The sequence below is a fragment of the Aureobasidium melanogenum genome, assembly GCF_000721775.1.
Source record: "Aureobasidium melanogenum CBS 110374 unplaced genomic scaffold scaffold_17, whole genome shotgun sequence".
Lineage (NCBI taxonomy): Eukaryota > Fungi > Ascomycota > Dothideomycetes > Dothideales > Saccotheciaceae > Aureobasidium > Aureobasidium melanogenum.
The window spans coordinates 295,213-320,968 of record NW_024470069.1 but is presented as its reverse complement, the minus strand read 5'-3'; the positions used below and the strand labels follow the sequence as shown (position 1 = coordinate 320,968).

At 49.4% G+C, this 25,756-nt stretch overlaps 11 protein-coding genes across 11 annotated transcripts; 4 read left to right on the top strand and 7 right to left on the bottom strand.

Annotated features, from left to right (window-relative positions):
• Positions 1-374: 374 nt before the first annotated feature.
• Positions 375-3,141, bottom strand: M437DRAFT_76921 (uncharacterized protein; the record flags this gene model as incomplete). Its single annotated transcript, XM_041026711.1, has 5 exons — positions 375-1,814; positions 1,866-2,486; positions 2,543-2,756; positions 2,807-2,904; positions 2,956-3,141. 5 exons carry the CDS (start codon positions 3,139-3,141, stop codon positions 375-377), a joined length of 2,559 nt encoding a protein of 852 aa, XP_040877985.1.
• Positions 3,142-3,575: 434 nt separating this feature from the next.
• Positions 3,576-5,220, top strand: M437DRAFT_86262 (putative Ferriportin iron efflux transporter; the record flags this gene model as incomplete). Its single annotated transcript, XM_041028423.1, has 4 exons — positions 3,576-3,825; positions 3,958-4,173; positions 4,221-4,888; positions 4,936-5,220. The coding sequence occupies 4 exons, from the start codon at positions 3,576-3,578 to the stop codon at positions 5,218-5,220; spliced, it is 1,419 nt and encodes a 472-aa protein (XP_040877984.1).
• A 348-nt stretch (positions 5,221-5,568) lies between these two features.
• Positions 5,569-6,961, bottom strand: M437DRAFT_67734 (uncharacterized protein; the record flags this gene model as incomplete). The annotated part of the gene is made up of 3 exons (XM_041024993.1): positions 5,569-5,655; positions 5,801-6,698; positions 6,759-6,961. 3 exons carry the CDS (start codon positions 6,959-6,961, stop codon positions 5,569-5,571), a joined length of 1,188 nt encoding a protein of 395 aa, XP_040877983.1.
• Positions 6,962-7,972: 1,011 nt separating this feature from the next.
• M437DRAFT_53169 (DUF221-domain-containing protein) lies at positions 7,973-10,704 on the bottom strand (the record flags this gene model as incomplete). Its single annotated transcript, XM_041022483.1, has 4 exons — positions 7,973-9,051; positions 9,105-9,236; positions 9,287-10,476; positions 10,535-10,704. 4 exons carry the CDS (start codon positions 10,702-10,704, stop codon positions 7,973-7,975), a joined length of 2,571 nt encoding a protein of 856 aa, XP_040877982.1.
• A 746-nt stretch (positions 10,705-11,450) lies between these two features.
• Positions 11,451-12,506, bottom strand: M437DRAFT_67732 (uncharacterized protein; the record flags this gene model as incomplete). The annotated part of the gene is made up of 1 exon (XM_041024992.1): positions 11,451-12,506. The coding sequence occupies one exon, from the start codon at positions 12,504-12,506 to the stop codon at positions 11,451-11,453; it is 1,056 nt and encodes a 351-aa protein (XP_040877981.1).
• Positions 12,507-13,075: 569 nt separating this feature from the next.
• M437DRAFT_67731 (uncharacterized protein) lies at positions 13,076-14,671 on the bottom strand (the record flags this gene model as incomplete). The annotated part of the gene is made up of 2 exons (XM_041024991.1): positions 13,076-14,238; positions 14,353-14,671. The coding sequence occupies 2 exons, from the start codon at positions 14,669-14,671 to the stop codon at positions 13,076-13,078; spliced, it is 1,482 nt and encodes a 493-aa protein (XP_040877980.1).
• An 812-nt stretch (positions 14,672-15,483) lies between these two features.
• On the bottom strand, positions 15,484-15,996 carry M437DRAFT_67730 (uncharacterized protein; the record flags this gene model as incomplete). The annotated part of the gene is made up of 2 exons (XM_041024990.1): positions 15,484-15,737; positions 15,792-15,996. The coding sequence occupies 2 exons, from the start codon at positions 15,994-15,996 to the stop codon at positions 15,484-15,486; spliced, it is 459 nt and encodes a 152-aa protein (XP_040877979.1).
• Positions 15,997-16,548: 552 nt separating this feature from the next.
• On the top strand, positions 16,549-18,135 carry M437DRAFT_53308 (uncharacterized protein; the record flags this gene model as incomplete). Its single annotated transcript, XM_041022507.1, has 2 exons — positions 16,549-17,065; positions 17,273-18,135. Coding segments are annotated over 2 exons (1,380 nt in total), but the record flags the coding sequence as incomplete, so codon positions are not given.
• An 853-nt stretch (positions 18,136-18,988) lies between these two features.
• Positions 18,989-20,169, top strand: M437DRAFT_76916 (uncharacterized protein; the record flags this gene model as incomplete). Its single annotated transcript, XM_041026710.1, has 4 exons — positions 18,989-19,107; positions 19,160-19,774; positions 19,831-20,092; positions 20,149-20,169. 4 exons carry the CDS (start codon positions 18,989-18,991, stop codon positions 20,167-20,169), a joined length of 1,017 nt encoding a protein of 338 aa, XP_040877977.1.
• A 1,754-nt stretch (positions 20,170-21,923) lies between these two features.
• M437DRAFT_53044 (ras-domain-containing protein) lies at positions 21,924-22,899 on the bottom strand (the record flags this gene model as incomplete). The annotated part of the gene is made up of 3 exons (XM_041022464.1): positions 21,924-22,346; positions 22,398-22,601; positions 22,654-22,899. The coding sequence occupies 3 exons, from the start codon at positions 22,897-22,899 to the stop codon at positions 21,924-21,926; spliced, it is 873 nt and encodes a 290-aa protein (XP_040877976.1).
• A 708-nt stretch (positions 22,900-23,607) lies between these two features.
• On the top strand, positions 23,608-25,516 carry M437DRAFT_53114 (sphingosine-1-phosphate phosphohydrolase-like protein; the record flags this gene model as incomplete). Its single annotated transcript, XM_041022475.1, has 5 exons — positions 23,608-23,710; positions 23,770-23,986; positions 24,039-24,809; positions 24,858-25,390; positions 25,440-25,516. 5 exons carry the CDS (start codon positions 23,608-23,610, stop codon positions 25,514-25,516), a joined length of 1,701 nt encoding a protein of 566 aa, XP_040877975.1.
• Positions 25,517-25,756: the final 240 nt, after the last annotated feature.

The window sequence follows — 25,756 nt, the reverse complement described above, 5'->3', positions numbered from 1 at the left end:
GTTTGGGCGGAATATATGAAGAGGCGTTCTGGATGGATTACCGAACTCTACTCGAACAACGTAGTACTGAGTTTCTACGAACTTGACGATCACTATGAATACTATTCTCATCTCTTGATTTTATACTCTTATCTCTTTTTTTATAGCAAGCACTTTTGGAAACGTTCTGATGGAGAGGATTCGAGGAATTTCAGTTCATTTTCATTCGCTGTTTACGAGGCGCTCTGGGCTCTCTTTGCTGTCTCATCTATCCTAACAAGATGCTAAAAATGGTTCATGTCCTATGATGCTTGCTCTCCTTCTCGTTTCGTTTGTAATCTTCTTGCACACCACTCCATACCCTGCACCAATCTCGTCTCATAAAGAAACCCTTCTTACATATCAGCCATACTGATATCGCCGTCACTCTCTTGATTGGCATTAGGGGGCATCTTCTTGACAGGAACACTACCAACGCCAAGCGAAGTCTCTACACCTTCAACACCCTCGGGTGGCGCTGCAGGCATAGAAGGCATGAAGATAGCGGGGCTCGGGCTCAACGCCGTAATAGGTGGCACCACTGGAGTTTCAGCCATGCTGTCTCGGGACACAGGGCGTGGTGTATCGTGTTTGGTAGGAATAAGAGGTGTGTTGCCTGCAGGAAGAGGTGGCAAAGGCGAGCTCTGCATGTGAGGACCGGCGCGGAGGATGTTTGTTGCTGCTGAGGCGGGTGTTACAGTAGAGGTGTTTTGATAAGTGTAGGGTGTAGCGTTGGCGGCAGGTGTGTGAAAAGATTGAGGGTGTGAGGGTGAGGAGCTGGGTTGTTTAGTTGGGGAGTGGGCGGCGGCACGTTGTTGTTGCTGTGGTAGAGCGGGAGGAGGGAAGGAGGTATTGGGACTCTGGAAGAGGCGTCGACCAGAAGGCGAGAGGCTGTTTCTGGATGGTTGGTGATGGTGAGGAGTCGCTGAGCCATTCGTGCGGTGTTCTGAGAGTCCATGAGATGATGACGGTCGAGAGCCTTTGGTGGGCGAGGGCGGACCCATTTGCAAACCACTGGGCTGCAAAACCGGAGGATGTATCGAGTGTGCTGACATGGCGCCGGCATGAGCTTGAGCGTGTAGCGCAGAGAGGTCATTATCGTTAGTGTTTTTTGCGGGAGGTGGAGGAGAACTGCCGTAGTTGGAAGAAGGACGAGCAGGTGGAGGTAAGGCAGTGCCGTTCCATGCTTGCTGAGGGATACCAACTGGTGGAGGACCAGCTGGACGATGGTAGCCTGGTGGACCAGGGCTTTGGCCTGATGGCGAAAGCGAAGGGCCATCGAGAAGGTTGTAGCGTCGGGCGGCCGAACGAGGAGTCGAAGTTATCTCGACAGCCTCGAGCTGGGGACCGCGAGGGGCGTCTTGTGCAGCAGCTTCCTTTTGTTTCAAGTGCAGGTGTAGCTTTGGCTTCTTTTGGCAGCCGGTGCAAATGAAATGGAAATCATCCTTCTCTGCGTCCTTCTCATCGATGCCGTGGCATTTCGAGTGTTGCCAGGTGTTGCACCTTTCGCAAGCAATCGAGTGAGTACCGTCATCGTAATTCTGACCGTGCTTGCCACAAACTGCACAATCGAACATCCATTCGTCATCCTCTTCAGCCAGCGCGTCCAACTCTTTCTGTCTTCTCTCCATCTCGGCCTTCAGGTGACGCTCAGACAGGCGACCTTCAGTTTCATCGCCATTCTCTAAACTCTTCTGGTTCTCTTCGAGCTTGCGAAGCTCTTCCTCATGCAAGATGCGCTTGACTTCGCGCTCCTTGAGCCTCTGTTCTCTGGTGAGCATGCGCGACTCGCGTGCCTGCGTCTTGTTAGTCGTCCTGTCCTTTGCTTGTCCACATTCGCGACTCACATCTTCCATCTTGCTTTGTTTCAGCTGCTCCTTGCGAGCCATCTCAAGCTCAGCCTGTCGTTTCCTCTCTGCTTCGGCTGCCTCCTCTTCGGCCTTGCGCTGTTCTGCCTTGCCAGCAAGTCTGCTTGATCTCTTTGCTGTGGCCATCTTCTGCAAGTTCTCCAATTCCCGTTGCTTTTTGAGCATTTTCTGACGTTGTGCTTCAACACGCTTTTCTAGAGTGGGCATGATCTGTTCGTTGATGCGCTTGACAAGAGCCTTCTCGTTCGGATCCCGACTTTTGCGAAGTGACTCCAGGAAGATTGTGTAGTCCTCGTATGTGACAGCGATACACTCCCATTTCATGCCGCCAAAGCCGTCATCTTCAGTCGTTTCGTCGTTCTTGACTTCCATCTCGGTGGTTTCCTGCTCTTCTCCCTCGGCTTCACTCTCTTGGGCCGAAGTGTCCAGCTTTATGCGTTTACTAGCACGGGAGCCGCGAGACCGGCGTGGCTTGGCCTTTGCTTTGGGTTTGGGAGCGGGAGCGGGTGGTAGCGGTGCGTCGGTGCGGCGATACAAGCGGTCATCGTCCAGTACGAAGTAGGAGCGATCCTGAGAATCCCAACCAAGTTCTTCGATGCGCTGTTCATGTTGTTAGTTTCGGTTTGAGCGGTTCGTTTGGTATGGATTAGTCGCACCCATTGAGTCTGTTCGCTATCCTTCTCTTCCATCAAGCCACGCATACGCTCTGCATTCCAGAGGGTCCATGTCGAAAGTTGATGCAGGACGCGGATTTTTGTGAAGACGTCAAAGTCAGCAAATTTGTTGGGGATCTCATCAGTGCCGTATGGATTGCGCTGTGGTGCTTTGGCGACAAATTGGCGGCGTGTGTATTCGTCAAAGTTGTCGAAGCTGATATGGGTTAGTGGGATGTTTCTGGGTCTGTGGCTGGCTGAACGCACTTGAGTCCTCTATGCGAGGAGACGAATTTGAGCAGGGTGAGGCCAATCTCGGCCAGCTTCTCTGATGATTCGGGTCTTAGACATTCATGCTCTAGATCCTGTCATAGCATTAGCAGTTGATCCGGGGGACTATAGGGCTGGGCGCATACCTCCATGTCGAATTCGGGATCGATCTTGACGGGTTTGCCGAAGAGGTACATGTATTGCATGAGAGCGGCAAACTGCCACATGTTCCGTAGACGGACCAGGGTTTCATTGTGAGGTTGTGCCTTCTCTACGGCGACAATGCTGTTGTCTAGTTCGGCCTCCTGGCGGGCGCGCTTTCTGGCGGGCATCTTTTCTACACAGGGGCCAAGCCCTTGATCCGGTTGTGTCGTTAGGATGATTCGGAGGATGGATGGTAGGTAGATTCCGCCTGAAAGATTTCGAGGAGACGGGCAAACAATAATGAACAAAAGATTGTCGATTCAGAGGTTTGCGCAATTGGATTGTGCGAAGATAGTGAATGCCGCTCGTAGGAACGCAACGCGCATTCGACGTGAAGCTGCACTGTCGAGTGACGGAGTGCCAAGACATGCAGAATCCACCACCAGGGTCTTTCCCGCTTTAATTCTCCTTTATTCCCTTTTTTTTCTCTTTTGCCCATCGGTCCACTTTTACTTTGGCCCAAGGTCCTGAGTACGAGGCTCTTTCCTTCCTCATATCGTCTCTGACATGTCTTGAAACGAATCACAGTCTTTCCAGATGCTTCCTTGATCCAGCCGCCATCATGTCTAATTCTAGTTTGCCCTCATATCACGTCCGCAGCAAGCTCTATATCTCACACTTCCTCTCAACATGGAATTCTCGGTTGTTTGAATTTGGTGCTGTCCTGTTTATCTCTACCATATTTCCCGGTACCTTGTTCCCTGCCTCTATCTATGCCTTGACTCGCTCTGCCTCTGTCGTCGTCTTTTCGACCTTTATCGGTCATCTGGTTGATCGTTCTGAACGCATGCATCTCATTCGTCTGTCAATCAGTAAGTAATCTAGCCTTGTTAATGCTAAATCCTTTCTTTCATCTTGTGTTTGTCCCATGTGGTGGCTGTTCAGGCTTCTTGCTCATCCTCTGTCTTCCCTCCCGTTCGATCAATCGCATTGACCACTTGCAGTCGGACAAAGGGCGGCAACCGCAGCATCATGCATCTTGCTGTGGCTCTTACTAAACTCTGGCTATACCTCACTTGACTCATGGTCTGCGAAACTCGCATTGGTATTCCTGTCCTTTCTTGCTTGTATGGAGAAGCTCTCTTCTGTCGTCAACACCATTTCAATTGAACGGGACTGGGTGGTTGTCATCTCCCAGAAGAACACAGATGACCTGCAAGGTAATTTGTCACTTCTTCATCCAGTGGCTATAGCTGAGAATTAGCAGAGCTCAACTCCCAGATGCGCCGGATCGACCTTTTCTGCAAACTCATCGGTCCCCTGTGCATCGCATTGATCGCTGGCGTTTCCACTAACGTAGCCATTCTCGTTACCTTTGGCATGACGGCTGTGTCTGTCTTCGTCGAATACTATGCCATCGCAAGAGTGTACTACGAAGTAGAGGATCTGCAGCTGCGCTCTGAGCCCTTTCAAGACTCGCAGCCGATCGACGGCCCAGTCGCCTCTCCAGCTGTCGGCAGCCATGCTCGTCAATCATTTCGAAGTTGCATCTCATACATCCAGCATCCGGCTTTTCTCCCGTCCTTCTCATTGTCTCTGCTGTATCTTACGGTCTTGACTTTTGGTGGCCAGATGGTCACGTACCTCCTCTCCGTGGGCTTCAATTCCATCTCTATTGGTCTTTTGCGTACTTTATCCACCATATTTGAGCTCTCGTCGACATGGCTTGCACCCAAGGCCATGCACAAAATTGGAGCCATCAGATGTGGAATATGGTTTCTCAACTGGCAAATTATTTGGGTTGTCATTGCAGTCACTATGCTTTGGATTGAGGTGCCTCAAAAGTATGCCGTCTTGGGTTTGCTTGCCGGTACTATTGCGAGCCGAGTCGGATTGTGGGGCTTTGATCTGTCTGCACAGGTCATCGTTCAAGAGGTACGTCAAGCCCGACTGTTTCATAAAATGATACTGACGTGACACAGGCTGTCGAATCTGACCAGCGAGGCTCTTTTTCTGCGATGGAAGCATCCGTACAGAACACATTCGAGCTATTATCCTTCGCATCCACCACCATCTTTGCTCGACCTGACCAGTTCAAGATCCCCGCCGCTATCAGTGCTGCAGCTGTTGTGCTAGCTGGGCTGATGTATGCTTTCTTCGTCCGCCAGCGAAGGGGCCATCTGTTCCATGCTTCAAAGTGCATGCAGCGAAAAGGTCGACCTACGTGGCAGCCTCTTGCCCAAGACGAGGAAGTTGAGTTGAGTTAATGCAAGTTTATCTCCATGACGGCACAAAAGGATTTTGAGAAGCATGCATTCATTTTCTCCTTGAATGGTTACATCTGCCAAGTACGACCACTCAGAGAGGTGCTTTGGTATCCTCTTTGTCTTCATCCTTGGTCTTCCACGCCAATCTCCTCCACGTCAAACCCTGTCCAGCTCAAAAGTTTTCCGGCATGAAGTCCTTGAACGCGAATGCAGCACCATCAAACTCAAAGATTCTTCCTGGATGACTCTCGCCTTCGGTCAGATCCTTGTGGAGGTCGATCAACTTTTCGTGTGTCTCTCTGGCAAGGCTCTCAGTGAAGTACTCCAGCTCTTTCTTGTTCAAGGGCTTCAACGAGCATTTTGCGAACTGGGCTTCTGGTGTGTCGATAGGCAGTCTGGCTTTGTAAGTGGCCGTCGCATGCCATTCGCCATTTTCTGCGAAAAGTTTGATATCCTCATGATTAGCCATAGCGAAGAGGTCGTGACGGTTGATGATCATAGAATCCTCGTCATGGACATACGATCTCTTAGATGGAAGAAAACGGAGTGCGTGCGTTTTGTCTTGAATGCAGTCCCTGACAATCATCATTTCGTCATACTCTCTTTCTGACCACGTCCAGTCAGGACGACGATGTATTCTCATTGGCGAGATGATTTGAATGCTGCTGGCATGCGGAAAGCGACCTTGGCTGTATGCTTGCTGAAAGGCTTTGGCCAAGCGAATGGTTCCTGACTCGTCGTTCAATCCGAGAGGATGATCGTTGGGCATCTGCGATGCGCTATTGAAGTGAACCCTTCTGCAGACGTTACGAGCGTACATCAAGTCGAACCAATAAGGAACGTTTCTGGGTACGAAGGAGATCGCCAAGCTTTTCAGATGAGGCGCGTGGACGTATTCGGGATCTTTGCCTTTCTCGTGCGACTCAATCAACATGGACTCGCAGACGTACGACACTCTGAGCGACAGATGGCGCAGTTTTGGCATCCTGTCTCGAAGTAGAAGACACATGCGTGGTGATACTGCGCCAAACTGAATCTCACGGCCATTGGTGTCGAGCATGATGCTCACGCAAGACTTTGGCAACGACTTCACAAGTTCAAGAAAGACTCGGGCATCGAAGAAGCCTGGCGAGTGTGTCTCCAGCTCATGTTTATCTTTGTGATACACCTCCTTTGTGAAGAGTGAGAAGGTATCAAGCACAGGAAAATGACTCGGAAGCATGCTTGCCAATCTCATCAGTTGCAGATCTAGCGGAGTCAGTTTGCCGCCCTGTCTGTTAAGCTCCTCATATCGGGTGTTGCCAGACCCCTCGGGCTTGACGTTGAGGGTCAAAGAATGGACTTTCTCCCACGTTCTTTTTCGATTGCGGATGTACCTCTTACCACGTCTAGACTTCAGCTCTTCGACGGAGGGCAGAGGCTTTGCGAACATGTTCTTCGCTTCGTCGAACGTGCTTGACGCCTCTCTCAAACAGTGTCTGTGACCGTAACACGTAAGCTCGTGTAGTTGTGAAGTTATGGCCCAAAAATTGACGTACGGTTCGATGTGGCTCTCAAGGAAACGACTGATGTTGTTATTGTAAAGCACGACGTGTTCGTAGAGCACAGAGGTGCCTGCGTCGTTCCAGAGGTGGGAGACACGGAGTGCCATCTTCAGAGCACCATAACCACCTTGCTCACGAACTTGCACCAAGATGTGCTTGAGAACCTCATTGGGGATATCTTTGATGGTGGTGGGCATGATTGCGTTGACAGTGTTTGATGTTGTTAGATGAAAGATTGATGAAAGAAGTAAGCAGGTGTGGTTTCCTTTGCGAGACAGCTGCACGATTCGAAAAAAGCGCTGATGTTGAGGAAAGAAAGAAGGAGACCGGGTTGACTTTTCTTTTGTTGCTTGCAAGAACCTTCCGGAATCTCGCTGCCTACTCTCGTCGTTCAATGAGTCGTTAGAGGCTGTGATCGTCTTGTGACAATGGCTTGTCTGGTCGTCGTTGCCTTGTCGATGCCTGATATCAAATCTTGAATCTCTTTCCAAGATCGCTGCCTGCCCTCAGAATCGTTTTCGAGGCCTCAAAAAAGTCGATGATATTGTCCGATGGCTCATTCGACACTGGTGTTTTCTCGTGAAAATGGAGCTTCTAGTCGTCGTTGCCTTGCCGATGCCTGATTATCGACTCCAAGATTGCTCTCCTCAGATCGCTGACTGCCGTCTCCCTCGATAATTATGTTGGACGTCTAATTAAATCCTCACCGTTGTTTCCAGCTAGTCATGATGTCTGCTTGAAATTTGCTGTTGTGTTTGAGACTGGTCTTCTTGAGCATCAAGGAAGGATCAACTCTTTTGCAATATTCTACCCCTTCCTGTTGGTTCTGCTTACGACTCGTAGTGCTTCGACTATTGTTTGATGATAGAACTGTCCCACACGTCTGATCATGGAAATTGGTGTCTTGGAGTGAGCACCTGGTCTCGACACTCAAGGCTGAAGTTGCATTCCTTGTTGTAGCACAGACACGTGACATGTGATATCCCATGCATGTTGTCGGGCATGTGATTTCATGCTTCCGACAAAGGCAACGACTTGATACGTGCTTTTCACGATGATACCCATAACGAGTTAAGAGAACTTATGGAAGAAAAAAAATCTGTACTTTTTGCTATGTTCGTGCCATCATGATCAAGTAGTGCTATCGTTGTTCTTCGTGAACCATGAACCATCACCTATCAATTGTGTATCTACACCTCTTCTCCACCCTAGTACTCCACTCTGTCCTTCCAGATGGGAGCCTTTCTCACATCGTCTTCATCCCACTCAATCTTGCCCTTCTCGTTGAAGCGAGCACCCTCATCAGAAATATCGATAACTTTTTTGGTCTCCTTGATTTCTTGAGTAGAGACACCGAGCTCGTCTTTGACGATCCAAAGCTTGGGTGGCTTGGCTGTGATAGCAGGGTGGTGGTAAGCATGCTTCAGAGTCTCTTCAGGAATAGCGGGAGCGGGTTGACCTGGAAAGGCATCCCAAAGTTGGCGACGTAGGGCTGGATAGTTACTCTTGGATCCGTTAAAGAGGAAGGGAGCAAAGAGACCGCCTCGCTTGAAGTGTTCGACGAAAGCATTGGCGGCTTTGTTGTTAGAGTAGGGCGCAATCTGTTTGGGTTGCACACCATTGCCGCCCATATCGATTGGTGCGGTTGCACCTTCTTCATCTGCTTGCACCAGTGCTTCTTCTTCGTTCTCGGCCATAAGTTTGTCCGACAGCGTATTTGTCAGAGGGGCCAGAATCATGTTGAGGTAGGTCTGGTAGATGGCAGTAAGAACAAGAAGAACCACCATCAATTTGGCTGGACCATCTGCTCCACGCGCACCCATGAGACCAATCAAGCAGATCTCTGCAAGGTAGATGCCCACACTAAGGTGCTGTAGAGCTCGACCATATGCATCGCCCTTGGTATCAAGAGCCATTGTCAAGACGTAGAAGACGTTGTAGCGGAAAGCCAAATACAGGAAGTAAATACCAAGCATGGCAAATCCAAGGACCAGCGGAGCGATGCATGAGTAAGAAATCGCAATGACGGCGAAGAGCGTGAATTTGGGATAGGTGTCTCCCCAGCTGAGTCCAGTGAGAGTGACGAATCGTTCGAATTTTCTTCGTGGTGTTGTGTCTAGGAAGGGTGCCAGAACATTGAATATAAGGAACGGCACTATCTGGAAGATTGTCGAAGCAGTGACGGCAACACCCTGTAGGATGAAGAAAGATAAATAGAACGTGCTGGCAGTTGGCAAGTTGTCAGCAAGAAGCTTGGGTGCTTGACCAGGGTTGTTCCAGATTTGTTCTGCGGGGGAAGCATTAGCTTGCTTGGATAGTTACAAAACACAAAACACTTACTAGCAACTGTCGAGGCACCCGAACTGAAAGTCGTGATAAGAAAGACCTGTACAACTTGGAAGGCAAAGTACCATCCTTGCGTACGCAGCTCGATCTGAGCAAGCGTGATGGATCCAGCCTTTCTAGCAGTGACTGCATATATTTTAGCGCAAGACCTCAGTATACAATGGGTTTAAACTTACAGCGACAGATGATAGGAACAAGAGCTAGGATTGCAGAAATCAAAAGGGTGGGAAGCAGACCACCAATGGCGCCCTTTGTCGAGGACGGAAGCTTGTTAACAAAACCAAGTGGTGGGAAAGTTTGAGCAAGATTGTCGATATCGGCAAGAGAGCCAACGAGACCAACAGGGACGGACCAGAAGACAATCAACAATATGACGATGGTGTTTGCGATGATTGTGCGCGCCCAACGCTCAGGCTTGCCAATTGCCAGATTTGGCCAGACGATTTCATTGGGGCTTGAGATACCAATGGTCGCTGCTTCCATCTTCCCTGGCTGTTTCCAGAAGGGGTCCGAGTAGGCAAGCTGTGCGGCACGCTGGGTTTCGAACTCGACAAAAGCTGCAGGAAGGAGTTTCTCGTAACCTTGTACATGCCGTTTTTGAAGAGCTTCGACCTTAGGAATGACTGCTTTCAACTGCTCACGGTACATCTCGATAGCATCCAGTCTTCTGCCAACCATTGCGATGCGCTTCGAGGGCCTTTCTTTGGCGGCAATCCATTGCTGTGTAGCAGTACCTGCTCTCTCGGGGTCATTTGCGAAATGATTCTCCCCTTTCAGATGCTTCTTCGTGGCGATGGTAGACAACTGGATCTCCGACTCCTCGAGCGCAATGGCAGTATCATTCATGTTGTTGACCAGCTTCTCGAGCTCAGTACAATCCGTAGCTAACCAGACACGCTTGACACCGAAAAAGTCTGCTTTGATCCACTTCTCATGACGCATGTCAGGTGGCACACCTGTGAACAGCACTACACGAGTAGACATGCGAGTGGCGTTACGAGGAGTTGTGAGGTATGCCTGACGGAGGTTGATGTAGTAAAGCGTCTCCTTGGTGATGACAAACATGACGAACCCAAGGAAGAGCCATGCACATACAGCATGCCAATAGAGCTTGTTGGGATCTGAAACATTGCTGAAGGTGAACATGTCAAGCTCAGATTGACTGCCGCCACCATTGTAGTTTACCCGAAGCAGAAAGACCCATGTGATGATGGTACCAACAAGACAGATGTAGGTGAGCATGCGGAAGTAACGTATGAAGAGATAGTTGTCCAATGTTTGATGGTTCAAAACGTATTGATCAGGGAGTTTTCTGAAAGCCGAGATCCAGTTGAACATGCCATATGCTGGCTTGGGTGTTTTCTCCCTGTTTCTGTCAGTACGACTCCTTTCCCTTAAGTTAGCTATATTGTAAGACTTCTTACTCTTCTTCCAATGTATTCAAGAAAGTTCGGGGTGCATAGATGCGATGTTGCTTTTGCCGAAGATACAAGAATGCTAGTACCATGGGAATAGCAACGATAAGCAAAGGCACGACGGTGAAAACCAGCTTGTTGTATGAAGAGGAGCCTCCACGATTGTCTCCTTCGCCCATGATTTCTAGTTGACAAAGTCAGCACGCTATGATCATGATTGTATGCAGATGGCGATCGGCGAAAGATGAATGCCGGAGCTGCATACCAATCATGTCGCCGAGCACGTCCGTCTTCAACACACGCTGATCGTTGAAGACCATCTTAGGCGCTGCTGTTGTTCAGCGTCACTATCGAGTGCGATGTATAGATTAAACTCAACACTCTTGATGGTTTGACAAGAAGGTTCGTGTTTCAACTTTCGTGGCTGGCGAGTCGTGACGAGCGCTGACGCAATCCCAGCCTTCTTTGCGGAGCTGCAACCAGCAAACTGGGACAGTGACATGTTCTCTCCTTTTTTTCCGTCCTATATTTCACATAGTCATAACACCTCCAACACAGGTTAGTTGAACATGACAGATGGCAGGTTGTCCTAGCTTCAATATAAAGCAAACAAATACGAGTACATCAAATTCTTCCAAGGCATGGCCCATATCTCTGTCATTGTCATGGTTCGACCGATAGTTCATTCTTGATTCCAGCTTGATACAATATTTCTACTCGAGTAGCGCTAGCCTTCCTGCAAGCAAAAAAAAAAACCCACCAAGCAAGACACAGAATCCGTTTAAGGGAAAAACTCATCATGGTGGCCATTGGCCGCGCGCCCATGCAAGCCAATGGCCACCTCGACTCATGACAAACCGACCACAACCACTCCTACCCGCAGCATCAACCCATAATAAAACTGTTTCTCAGCGACAGTTTTCCTTCAAATCTTTGGCCACACTTTCTTGCCTTCTGGAGTCCGGCTAAGTACTTTGCCAGATTCAGCTTTGAATCGAAGAAGCCCCTCTCCTGCAAATTGGGGCGGCAATGGCAGAACTTGATATTTCGAGACGTCTTCGTTCCAGAAAACGCAAAACGTGTTGGAATTGGCGCACGTCTTGCATGCGTATTGACGCGGCCCTTCGATAGTCCAAAGAGAGGTCTTGGTAAAAAGCTGGCATTTCACACATTTTCCTTTTCTGTTCGCAAACCTCCAGTGACCGCGGGGACATGTGGTTTTGGTGGAAAGCTCGTCCATCTGTTGTCTGAAATCGGCTTGAATGTCTTCGGAAAGGGGTTCGCCATCCTCATTGACAATCTCGTTCATGTGGCTCACAAAGAATTTTGGGATGCTCACATCCGCGGCTTGGCTGACGCCTGCTGCCTTGGGTTGCACAGCAGGCTTGGGCTCCCTACGAGGTCTCTTCGCTGCGCTTGTGTTCTCGACGACAACCTTGGTCCATTTTTTCCTCTTCTTCTTGGATGCTGGCTGTGGGACTTCAGCGTTGTCATTTTCGATGACTTGCGGACCAGTCTCTGGATCAGCTGTGACATCGTCTGGGGTCGTGGTATCGTCCTTTGGGTAGTCTTTGGACGTAGATACCAATAGGTCATCAGTGTTGATAACTTCGCGGGGCTTCTTTGTTGCTGGCGTTGGTGTGTTGTGCTGAGGGCTCGTGTTTTGACGGGTCACTCTTTCCGAACCATTGCCTGTCATATCCCTGATATTCCTGATTGTCTGTCTCTCGGTGTTCAGATCTTGTTGCAGTCGCCGATTTGTGCCGTGCAGGGCAGCAACCTTAGCATGTAGGGCGTCGATCTCAAGTTGCTTGTTGGCGATGATGTGCCAGCAGCCTGAGTTGGCATTCCTGAGCTGCTTGTTGATTGTAATGGCAGAGTCTCTTTCACTGCAGATCTTGTTGAAACGTATCTGGACGAGGTGGTTGTATTGTTGGTCGTAATGCTCTTTCCATGACAAGGGAGGTGTATTGGCTGCCATGGTAGAGGTGATAAACGAAATTGAAAATGGTTGAAATGAAAGTGTTGCGCAAATGAAACAGATGTTGTGTTGATCCAGAGTTGAGAGGAAAGCCCGCTTCACATGTTGTCCTGCTGATTTGCATCTAGGAAAGCGCAACAGCTCAACCACCGCTCTTTCTGAAAGAGCAGCGAAACACACAACACTCAATTCGATGACCTAACTAAGCTTCATCAGACTAATGCCGCCTTGCGTGCACTTCAACTCTAAGCACTTTATTTCCTCTTTATTGCGATGAATCGACATCTCAAGTTTATGCACAGATCGTGAGAAAACAGAGAAACATCAAATCTGAAAACTGTCGCTCAGAAACAGTTCCGGTAGAGTTGCGATAGGCAACAGCGAACATGGACCAAACACGCCGAAGCATTGAGAGCCTAAGATGAGAAGTTTCATACACTAGAATGCCATCAAGACCGTAAGAAGAAAGACATCAATTGGTTTACGCCCGCACAAAAGTGAGTTTTCACATTCTCTGGCCTGTCAATATAGTCTTTTCCCGTGTCCGTCCACAATTTGGAGGCCTCTGATCAGACCTTACACTTGACACCGGCTTTCTGACACATCTCAATCAATTGAGTGCGAGCAGCGGACCATGAGATTCGATCGATGTCAAAGTTCTCTGATGACTCGGTACTGTTCGAACAATGCCCGGCGAGATCCTCCTTCTCAACAAGCTCAACATATCGCAGTTGAGGAAAGTATCGGAAGCCGTCTTGTTCCACAAACCTCGATAAAGTGGTTGTGAACGTGACATCAATGTCGCGTATAACCAGACTTTCCAACGAACTCGGCAGCAAATCTAATAATTCTGTTCTCTGGGAACTGAACTCAGGGATGATTATGTCCTGGCTTATTTCCAAGAAAACGAGCTGCGAGAGTCCTCGAAGGTCAAATTGGCTGATAGAGTCAACCATGCCGTCCGAATAGTAATCGGTGTAATACAAAATCAACTGCAGTCGTTTGAGAGTGTTGGCCCTTTTTTCCAGAACGTCAAGCCACTTCTGATCAAGTCTAGCTTCGAGAAAGGAAAACCCCGTTGACACATACTCGAGCGAATTTAAGTTGCTGCAGTTTCCAATGAGCGTGACCAGCCCAGGTGAGCAGGATTCGACGCCTTCAACTCGCAAGTGTTGTACATTCCCCAACGGTGGCATCTGATAGTTGGCCGCATTGTCTTTGAAAAATTCCCATGTGTTGATGAGGTTGAGAGACTTAAGCGTGGGGATGTAGAAGAGGGGCATATACACTATATCAACATTCGAATGCCTCCAGTTCTGTTTACGAAGAAACAAACATTCCAGCTGCCAGATAAATGGAAGATATGCCTTTGGACGCGGTGCAGAAGTAACAAGTTTGAAGCTCGGGACACTGGCTGTAGAACTACTTTCGTCTTTGACCCACGAAGCAATGCCGAGAGATTGCTTTACCAGCACGCCAAAATGTCGATTGAACGTCATGCGGAAAGACTTGATGTCTAGATGCTTGAGATTGGGCACTAATGTTAGGAGAAGAGCTATTATTGCGTCATCCCTGCCTTTCGCCAAATCAGAGCACCATGTGTCGTGCCAATCATAATTCTCTGATCCTGGATCAAAAGCAGGTATCCTTTGTGTAGACTCAAGACATTTACTCAACAAAGTCTCGTCCAGTGCTCGAGTATCCTCTTCGGGCGTGTCAGATTTTTCGTAATCTTCAAATGTCAAGCAATCTCCCAACGTCTCGAGGCAATTAATGCAACAGCAACGTGAATCCTGTTCGGAGCTACTGTCATCTTCTCATTTCTCGTCTTCTCTTTCCTGCAGACAAATGTACCAGACTAGGTCTGCCAGGCTAGGTCGATCCAACAAGGTACGTATGAATAGCTCCAGTGTTTTGGTTGCTTTCACTCCAATATCAGAACCGACCACTCCATGTATGTCTGGTTCTGAGCCTTTCGACAGTCTGACAAAAGTTCGATAGAGTAGTGGTTGTGCGAGTGCGCACATTCCTCTTGAAGTCAAGCATAGGCTCGAAAGAGTTTTGGTAGCAGTTTTCCAGGCATTGTGTTGTTCTGGCGCTTTGAATGTTTCAGTGGAAAAATACCCCACGATGCAGAGCTGAATATCTTGTGGAAGATGCAGCATCTCGCAAATGGCGATGGTTGCTGGTAATGGGTATTCCAAGAAGTGGCGGTTTAGGACCGAAAGAACGGTGTCTAGAGGTGAGTTCGGACTGGAAGAAGATTAGTACGTGGGTTCGATTAGACACGTGGTTATAGGCCTGAGATTGCGATTGCCTAATACTGTAGAGTAGATTAACAAACGCCTTACATGAGCTTCGACCACCAAATTGTGCATGTTTGGTGATAGGGTTGCATAAATACGATATGCGTTCGTGAATTGCACCAAAGAAACAGGCTTTGATAGAAGAGTAGAAACGTGTTGTTCTTTATTTTTCTCGACTTTGCTTCTCCTCTGCTGAAAAAATAGGTCTAAAAGAGTGGGTGACAGCGAGAGCAAACTTTTACATAGGAAATCCATGCCTAGTTGAGAGGCTCTCCCAAGACTTGTTTCGAGTCAGAACATAGAGTTGAGTGCTACGTCTAGACGATATAGTGTTTTCGAGCTGTCATGCACACTTACTGTCACCAATAGTCAGTAGGTGCTCATTGATATATGAAACTGGGTTCTCATTATCATAGCACCTATCCAAGGGAGTCTACATCGCGAAGGCGATCCCATAGAGCCTCGTGGAGCTCACCCTAGGATACCTCCTACAAATGCTCTGCCGGCAAGTGCTGAGTGCATTGCTGATCAAAAGCGATCGCTTGAAGCAAGTCTGCAGCCAACTCAACAAAGCATTTGCATGAAGTCTCCTGAAATGAACCTCACAAGACACTCTGGGATCACCTTCGTCCGAGTCGCCACATGTTAAGGTGGCTCATGGATTGAAACCGTTAGTCAGGGCGGAGAGGAGAAAACACTACCACTTGGAGAATGCCCAGAGTCTTCATGGCCGATTTTACTCTCTCCATGTCGTAACCTGAGTCAACATATACGGCACCAATGACGGCTTCGAGAAACGTCGCGGCTTGCTTGTCTGAGCAAGGGAGGCCTTCAGACATTACGCAGGCGGCAAGACCTGTCGCACGTGTAACTCTGGTAAGGTTGATATTGCCTAGCAGGTTCTCGCGCATTGTGGTCCAGTTCTCTGAGAGATGTTAGCAGCTATGTGAAGACTGTATCGAAGGCAACAGAAACTGACTTCTGGGTGTATTACCGAGATACCATTCATCTACCATGGCAGAACCCATCTTGCAATCACCAACGACAGCAAGTCTGTAGTTCCCGCCTGGGACACAAAGTGTCAATGCCTCTGTGATATATTTGTTTGAACGGAACCGGTAGCCGATCAGTTCTTCGGTTCGTTGCTGTTGTCGTCGTTGTTCTTGTTGCTGAAAAGAATCCATGTTGGTAATTTTGGTATGCCAGATCGAACTTCGAATGTCGCTGCTGAGCAAACAGAAAAGGGCATTGCAAGACATGTATATGTACTATGAGGAGGTTGGAATAGGTGGCTGGGGATTGCACCCTGTGCACAAGCTTCACCGCCTTGGCCTACCTTGCATTCAGCGAACCACATCGACACATCTTCAATCCAATATTCATGATAGGTCCAAGGGTCACACCATATCACTTAATTTACAATTAGATATCATTCTCCTAAACCAGTAAGATGCTACACACGGCCCGGAATCTATTTCATAGTGCAGTGGAGATCATTACTATACAGTGCTTCTGATATATTGCGCATCTAACACGTGAAGTGCTCAACAAACCACAATGTCGCACAAGCAATATCAGAATATTGCACTGCATATACATACTTGCTATTTCCAGCAGGTCGACTGGAATATATCCCCAAGATCTTCACTGCAAGCCGATAGCACTCGGTTGAGATTTTCAAGAGGCACTTTTGCTCAAAGGGGAGCGCGTGGCTGCTTTCAACATGGCAGCAATGCACACGCACCATGTCGGTGTTCAATACCAATTGTTCGCTGCCTGATCCAGGCTCAAACTTCGTCGAAAGTCCTAATGTTCGAGGTACTCTTGACATTCTATGGAGCTGTCTGAGTGTGCTTCTTCTGTGCACTTGGTCGATTCAGCATTTGAAGATTCCACACCAATGTCGTCCTCGGAGTATACGTCAGCAAACCAACAAGTTCGTGGTTCAGCTAGGTAGCAAGGTGCGATGGATGTTGGTTACTCTTATTGCGCCAGAGTTGTTGTGCGGTGTAGCTGCTGAAGAGTGGTTGACCGCTTGCAAGACTGCCAGATTCATTGCTGAAAGAGCAAAAGACGATGGAATTGATTGGACATCAAGTCATGGTTTCTTCGCGCAGATGGAAGGGTTCCGACTACGTTTTCGCAACCTTGAATCTCAGGAATCTCAGGAACATCAGAGGACATCCATCGTCGCAAAGGAACCGTCACTGGAGAAGCACAGTATCGCAGCACCCTCTCAGGAGCCTTTACTTGGTCGACTCAGTTTTCCGCATGCCAATTGCTGGGGTTATGTCTCCGAGACTTCTCCAAGAATCGAATCGCGGCCAGATCTACTCTCGAAACCCGTGGATGTTGCTATCCGCGAAAAGAGTTTCAAATCAATCCCCTGGGACCTGACTGTTATGTCCAAACAACATGATGCATTGTCAGTATCGTTCGGGCCCGTTGATTGGAGTCCAGACGTTCAAAATGGGGCACTCATCGAGCGAATGATATGCCAACACCAGAACGATCCCAGGGCAGGCGATGTTGCGCTGACCGCCATTAGAATGACTACTGATATATGGACTCTGAGCCTCGAACAGATCCAGCTTGCTCGAAAGTATGGGATCATAGAGACCTTTCCCGATATGGGAAAAGAGGATCTGGATGCAATCAGCAATAGTGATGGCCTGGCCAAAGCACTGGCTGTGTGTCAAGTCCTTTGGCTCATCATCCAAATGATATCGCGCGCTGCATCATCTCTCGCTGTCTGCCAGTTGGAGGTTGCAACTGGAGCTTTCGCAATCACCACATTTCTAACCTACATGTTTTTGTGGCAGAAGCCGCAAGGCGTCTCGAGACCAATTTACTTGGAGGCCGTGCGGAGACCCACAGTCGCTGAGGCGTGGGAGCTGGCGCAATGCGGTCTAGAAGAGACGAGCTCACTTCTCTATCGTGCCAGAAGCTGGAGGCAGTCTCGCGAGCATCTGAAAGCTAGAGCCTTCTCCAATACAATCATGCTGATTTGTGCGACAGCCCTTGGAGCGGTGCATTGTGCTGCGTGGAACTTCGAATTTCCTAGCAGAGTTGAAATGTGGGCATGGAGAGGTTGCGCGTTGGGCTCTACAATCATACCGCTTTTCCTGCTGTTGTGGCATGAGCTATATCTGCGCTTCGCCTTTACGAAGCATATGGTATTCTCGATTGTCATCCTAGTTGGGTTCATGCTGTACGGGTTTACCAGGTTGTTTATCATGGTTGAGATGATTCGCTGCTTGTTTTTTCTGCCAGTGGAGGCGTTTGTAACGACATGGACGATAAATTTGCCGGGCATCTCATGAGGTCATGAAGAGGTATGCAAGCATGTAGCATAAATATTAGCACAGAGCATGTTAGCATGATATTGAGTGTGCCATTCGTGTGAGCAGAGATCTGAAGACCACTCTAGCTGTCTAGAATAGGTGTGTCCTCTGAAATTTTCTATGGTGGAAAGAAAGACGTTTATTGAGATGAGATTGAGGTGAGGAGACTGACGGCATTCATTAGAGAAGGCGCCAAGAGTGGACAAGATTGGGAAGGCGCTGGTGCTAGCGCGTAACGGCGGAGTGGGCAGGAACGACGACCAGAGTGGAAGTGAATGATACAAACACAAGCAGCACACACAGCAACCACATCCGAGCGACGGATGCTGTGAGAGTGAAAAAAAGAGACGACTGCGCATTGGCTTCTCTAATCGAAAGCGACCGTTCTTCTATATCGACCACACGCTCATTTACCACCCAAGGCCCGTCCAACTCGGCCCACGTCCACGCCCACGCCAGCGACAACAAGCACGAGCTTGCATCACCACCACCACCACCCGCAACCCGCCATCACATCCAATCACTCCCGGTCCTTTCCAAAGTCGAGCCAGAAGAAGAAACACAAGATCCTCCGCCATTTGCGTCGCACAACTTCCCGTCACTCTATTTCCCGCCCGAGCCTCAACTCGACGTCCAGCCTGCGCCGCCGCCGCCCGACTTCGAAGAAGGCCCATCGTCATCAGCCTCGTCGCCCTTCTCGTCTGTTGTTCAGGACACCAAGGCTGCCCTTCCACAAGACACCAAGCCTCGCTCTGACAAAGCCCCCGACGACAGCGAACCTCCACCGCCCTACACCGAAGGCACCAGCCCGCTCGACGGCTTCACTTACCTCATGGCCCAAGCCGGAGGTGCTGCGAGCATCATCACCCAGGTCTCTCAGGGTGGTCCTGCTCCCATCAACACAAACACCTTTCACACTTCTCCCGATGAGCACATCAACATCGACCTGAGGTATCCCCCTCGCGCGACCCATTCGCCAACAACCACAGCTGACACTTAACAGAGGCACCCGCTTCACTCTCTCCCGCGATGAGCTCCTCACTCTCCCCGAGTTTGTGCTTTTGTCGCTCTTCCCTAATGGACTCCTCCCCGAAGGTCACATGAACTCGTTCCACGAGCCTGACGTTTATCCCGTCGATGTTAGTGCCGCTCCGCGCCTCATTTCCTCCTTCCATCCTCAAGACATTGCTGCTCTTCAAAACGTCCTCCAAAACCATGATGTATATTTATCTGACTCGATCTATCTTTCCCAGTATGACCCCACTTCTCTGCAATACATGCTAGAATTCTTCCGATCCGTCGCTCAAACAATCCCCACTTCCCCCACCGAAGACTCCCCATCTCCCTTCTCGGGCGATCAAGCCCCTGTGCCCATTGAGCCCATGCAAGGTAATGCTAGAGATATGCTGCAGGACAGAGCTGGCATCATCGTCTTGCGTGAAGATCTCGACTTTTACGTAATTCCTCCAAGGCGCGACATTAGTCACCCTGAGATGGTCCAGGTCAAGCGTGCTGCTGGTCGCGCTCTGTTGAAGCAGGGTGGTATCTTCAGTGGCCTTCGTAAGAGCGAGGAGCCTGGCACCACCGAGCAACATCTTATCGAGATGTTGACCGCTGGGTGAGTTTGATCACTGCATTTATCTTCCATTTCCTCTGCTGACGTTTAACTTCCAGCGGCTTCAACCACGACGATACCTGGGGTCACCGTGCTGGAGAGCCCAACAAGGCCGTAATTTGCAGTATCGCTCTGGCTCGTCTTCGCACTGACGTTCGTGGAGACGCCAACTCTAATGCTGTTGGCATGGCACAGAAGCTACTATTGTTCTGGCGCAAACCCGCACGACGATGCTGGTGGGAGGGTGTTGATCTTGAAAATGTCGAGGGCATTGACGGCACACTCAAAGTTTGGATCCGCAGAGTCTGGACCCTTGAGATGGTGAGACTTGTATCATGATCCTACAATTCTCAATGTGTACTGACAGTTGACTCCAGAGCGTTATTGGTCTCCGCTAAGAGGAGCTGGAACTACACCTTTTATTTTCCTTTCTTGTCCAATTTCCTACCTTCGATTCGACTACTCATACCCCGATAAGACCGAACTTCTTTTTATTCTTGTTTTTTTCGTCGCCTCCACCTTCTCCTCCAGTTTCTCTTGTCTGCTCGGCATACGGGCGTACCACAGCACAATCTGGATCCAACAACGCATTTCTCTCATCTGGGTATCATGGAATCACGGACGCGTCTCGTTTTCAAAACTTTTCTTGTTCTCAGAATGGCATCACCGTGGCACGGTGGATTGCATCGGCAATTGTTTCTTTTCGATCTCGATTTGCGCTTCATCTTTTTCGTCTTGTTCTTGTCTTGTTCCAGGGAGTTACTCTGTCACTCTATCGATTGTCTTTCTTGTCTCTTTGTTCTTCCTTTACTGATATCGGAAATAATATCTTTACTCTTCAATTTGTCGTGTCCATCGTTGAATCTCGTGATAGAGATGGCCATTGGTGTTGCTATCTTGGCGATAGTTCTGTCGCTAGACTGGACTTCGAGAAGCATAACGGCTGATCGTGAACAATTGTGTTGATTACTTATCGGCTTCTCGGCTGAGCTACAGCATGGCAGACGACGAAGATGTTTTTAGTTGTCTTGGTTTGGTCGAAGCTCAATGTTAAGTAGGTAGTTTACACCGTCAGCCTGGAGCGACAGAGGACAATGTCGTTTCAAAGCAATCGATCTTCACACTTGTGACTTTTTGCATCGATCCTGCACTTCTCCTTTCTGATCTTGACTGCTCTGACTAGTTGCAATCGTCGGGCTTGATTTCAAATATGGCTCGGCTTATTATTATTTTGGTAGGTTTGTTTGTTGGAAGTTGCTAGCTATCAACTCATGTGGTTCATGGCTGATGAAGCTTTCCAAAGACTTCGAAAACACATATCTCGAGATATCTCATGAACGACGTGCCTTGAAGTCAGACTACGATTTTATGTCAAGCATTATAGTTCAATCTATCTATAGCATATATCAAAAGCGACAGAAAATGTTGTTGACGCTTGCAATGTTGTTGTTGATGCTTGGAGACGCTGTCGAGGGTATCACCCTGGCTGTGAGATGTGCTTTGGTAGCACAACTTTGTCCAGTCTGTGCACAAATTATGCATAGGCTCCATGAACTTGAACTCGACCTGAAATGATGATTGTCCTTACACGTCTCTCACCGTGGTGCAATGGGCATAGTTGTAACCGGGTAGACAAACAGAAGATGGTAAGAAATGCAGAGTTAAAATTTGATACTCGAGGCCAAACAAAGAAAAAAGAAGTAAGGGAATACAGAAGCGCATATGGGTGGTGTGGGTTCTTGACTCTTGTTTCATCGCAGCCGTAATCGTGGTTCATTGCAAAAGTAGGAAAAAGCTGCCAGAGCCTTTCTCTCTCTTGTTCTCAATCCAGTCACCATCAACTAAACATTTCGACAGTGCAAAAAGGGTGGGTGTGTGGTGACGAGGTAAAGGAAAATGGGTAATCGATTGATAAGAAAAAAACGAAACAACAGGGGAATCCACCATTAGAAACGCCGAGTATTTATGCACAAAGGTTCTCATAGCCCAACGCGAGAAAGAACATAAAAGACACAGAAATTGGTTGCGTGAAAGCGTCTGGTGAGACGCAAAAGGAAAAGGTCAAAGCGGGACAGTACTGCGGAAGTATGCCAGCACATTTGACAAGGTTGCTGGAAAGAGGTGGGTATCTCGAAGACAAAAGACATAACGATCACAAAATCAGACAAGCCTTTCTCTTCTTCTTCTTGCTGGGAGCAATCATTGGGGTGGGATTGTCCGAAGGTCTGCTGGAGGTCTGGGGGCGTTTCTGTTGAGGTTGTTGCGAGGATGAGTTTCCAGCAGTGAGACTACCACGGCTGGCAGGAGGACTGGGATTCAGACCCTCAGCCTCGGCGACGACGGTGTTGATGGCGGCTTCGAAGATCTCATGCACACCGGTCATTTCTTTACTACTGCACTCCATGTAAAGGGCACCCATCTTCTTGGCGACAGCCTGGCCTTGGTGGGTCGTGACGGGAGTAAGTCCTTGGGTCTTGAGGAGGTCGATACAGGTGCGCTTGTTGCGCAAGTCGGACTTGAGACCAAGCAGGATAATGGGAGTGGTCGGGCAGAAGTGGAGAACTTCAGGGTACCACTGGGTCTGTGTTAGTTGAAGCTAGGAGATGCAGAGAGAGCGGTCGAATACCTTGTCCATAACATTCTCAAGCGAGTTTGGGCAATCGATGGCGAAGCAAACGAAGAGCAAGTCGGTCTCGGGGTACGAGAGAGGGCGCAGTCTATCATACTCTTCTTGTCCAGCCGTGTCCCAGAGGGCGAGTTCGACAATCTTGCCCGAGGGCTTGTGTTCGCAGTGGGTGATGTAGTTTTCGAAGACTGTGGGGACGTATTTCTGGAGGCCATGTCAGTTGCGATTCGAGGAGACTCATGGCAGGGAAACACACCTCAGGGAAGACACCCTGGCTGTAGCTGATCAACAGACAAGTCTTGCCGCAGCCGCCGTCACCGACGACAACAAATTTCTTGGAGTAGGCAGGCGGCTCGGTCAGACCGGTGCCGATGGACTCGCGGCCTGAAGATGTGACTGAGCCATCGCTGCGACGGCCGCTGTCTCTTCTTTGGGGACCACGACGGAGAGATGTGACCGAAGCATTTTGGAGTCTTGAGTTGTGTCGGTGTGTGGCCGACATGGTGGTGTGCGGGTGGTGTTTGGTGGTCGAGGAAGTTAGTTTGCCGTGGACCAGTTATGCCGAGGAATGTGCTGGCGGTTGTGTATAAATCTGGCTGGATGTGGATGGATATGGATTGTGGATTGTGGATGGAGGGAGTGGAACGAGAGACTTGAGCGTTTAACACGAGGTCAAAGGGCGGCGGCCTCTTTCAATCATGGTCGACTTTTGTCTGGAGAGGCGCTGCACGCTGTTTACACACGGATCCCGCGTTGCCAGGGCACCGTCCAACTCGCTGCTGCCAAGCCCTGCCGCACAAGCCTCCCCACCACCGCCGGCTCCAGCAGCAAGCATCATGGCTGCCAAACTCAGCACTAACCGATCGCTATCGTAGATTGTCCCTGCTATATCGTCGTTTCCATATCGGGTCTTGCAACTGCTTCGTCCGTCGAGGCTTGCCATTGTCGATTGCGAGATAGACCAAAATCCCCTGGAGTCTAGGTCCAGCACATGGAGTCGAGTTCCCCACACTCAATCTTGCTCCCTTAATAATAGACGGCCGTCCATAAGCGTTTCCTATTTTCTCACCTCTCGTCATTTTCCGCGCCAGAGGTCCTAGCCCATCTTGTTCTTGCCGCGCGCTGTGCTTGCTAGCTGCTCCAACTAGCCTCGCTCCGACAAAATCCTCCGACACTGGTCATTCGTCACCGCCTCGACAACATCAACAACATGTCCAATGTCGCCGTCTCTACCCCGCCTGACCATCCGCTTCAACAAGCTCGTGCCTTGTCCAAAAACTTGCCAGATGCTGGTTTGCTAGGACTTGACCATTGTGCGTCAACGCTCAACCCACTTTCTGTAATCCTCCTCCTAATTGCTAATTTTCCAAAGATTCTCGTAAACTCCCAAAATGGCGGTATCGTCTAAGGCAGTCCCTCCTTCCTATCGTCCGATGGGAAACGCCCTATCTGGCCAAGGTTCAACAGACCTGCCGAACTCCCTTCCTTGATTCTTACTTTGCCATGACGGCGAATCTCGGTACCCACACCTTCTTTATGGCAGCCCTACCCGTATGCTTTTGGTGTGGTTATACCGGCGTCGGTAGAGCGTATGACCATCATGACTCTTTCCAATGCTACAACAGACTAATTTGTCCCTAGCTTGGTGCACATGCTTGCATTAGGTGTCTTCCTGAGCGGTTGGATCAAGGATCTGGTATGCTTACCAAGACCTCTGTCTCCTCCTCTGCAAAGAATAACCATGTCTGGTTCTGCTGCCCTCGAATATGGCTTCCCGTCTACGCATTCGACAAATGCCGTATCTGTAGCCTTCTACTTCCTATACCAGCTGCATACCTCCGCTTATGAGGTTGCTGAACCTCAGAGGACGCTTGGCTTGTGTCTTGGATACTTTTATGCCATTTCCATCGTGCTTGGCCGCATGTACTGTGGTATGCATGGCTTCTTCGACGTGATCGTAGGTAGCACTCTTGGTGCATTGATTGCTGTACTCCAACTGGCGTATGGCACGTCATTCGATGACTGGATAGCTGCTGGATCGTGGACTCATCCTGCGATAGTCTTTGCGATCGTCCTTCTTGCGGTGCGCTTCCACCCAGAGCCTGCGGATAACTGCCCTTGTTATGACGACAGTGTGGCTTTTGCTGCTGTAGTGCTAGGTTGCCAGTTGGGACACTGGCATTTTGCAGGAACCAGCGTCGCAATGGTCGGTGAGGCTCCGGCCACTGTCTTCTTCAGCCTGGAGAAGCTTGGGTGGTTCAAGACTTTGGCGCGTGTCGTTGGCGGCGTTGTCATTGTCTTTCTCTGGAGAGCTATGATGAAGCCACTACTTCTCAGATATCTTCCTCCACTCTTCCGCTTCCTCGAGACTAGTGGCGCAACTCTGCCTCGGCGATTCTTCACACGGGCAAGGTAAGAACTGCTTCACGCTCAGAAGTAGCCAAGTCTGACGTGCAGCAGCGAGTACAAACGAGTACCACCTCTACGACAGGACGACAACGTTATCCCGTCCGCTTCGGATATTCCAGGCATGCTGTCTAATCTTCGCCATCCTCGCAAACGCGGTATCTCGGTCGGACCACAATCGGAGGCAGATGCTCGCGAATTCATCGCCAACCGGGAACGAAAACGTAGAGAAAGTCGTTCGTCCGCGGATGGCAATGATTCTCGACCTCAGCTGATCAAGCCATCGGGCGGATCTTTGGAGCTAGAGTCCACAAAGCAGAAGCGTCGTGAGGATGAATTGGATTCATTCGGAGTAGCCACGCCACTAGCAACGCCTGGCCAGAAAGGCGATCTACTTAGGCCTAATCCATTCACTGCCTTGCCTTTGACACCGCCAGCAAGCGATAGTGGCAACGGGAGTGACATGGGGAGAGAGGACAAAGAAGATAGGGAGGATGCAGAACAAGATCACCAGATGTTCCTCGCGTTGGCAAAGCCGCGAGTACGGTACGATGTCGAAGTTGTGACCAAGCTGGTCATCTATGCAGGTACGAAGTATTTTCTTAGCCAAAGTGAGGTCGACTAACACGCTCACAGGTATTGCTTGGCTTGCTGTAGAAGGCAACCCATTGCTCTTCGAGTTCACCGGGGTTGGTAAGCGCAGTGTACTTTGATTGTTTCAAAAAGCGGAAAGTGCATGAAGATGATGATTGTACAAAAGGACACATGGACCCGATAGATAATGTTTAAATGGCAGGTGCGAGTGGATTATGTAAATTTCTCAGCAATACCACGGTAAACCGGACTGTTCCTGAAAACAAAAGAAGGTGCGGTGAAGACGTTGGATGCTTCGAAAACATGAAACACGCGCGGAGAGTGAAGTGTGGCGGTGTGGCTCAATTCTGTGGCGGAGG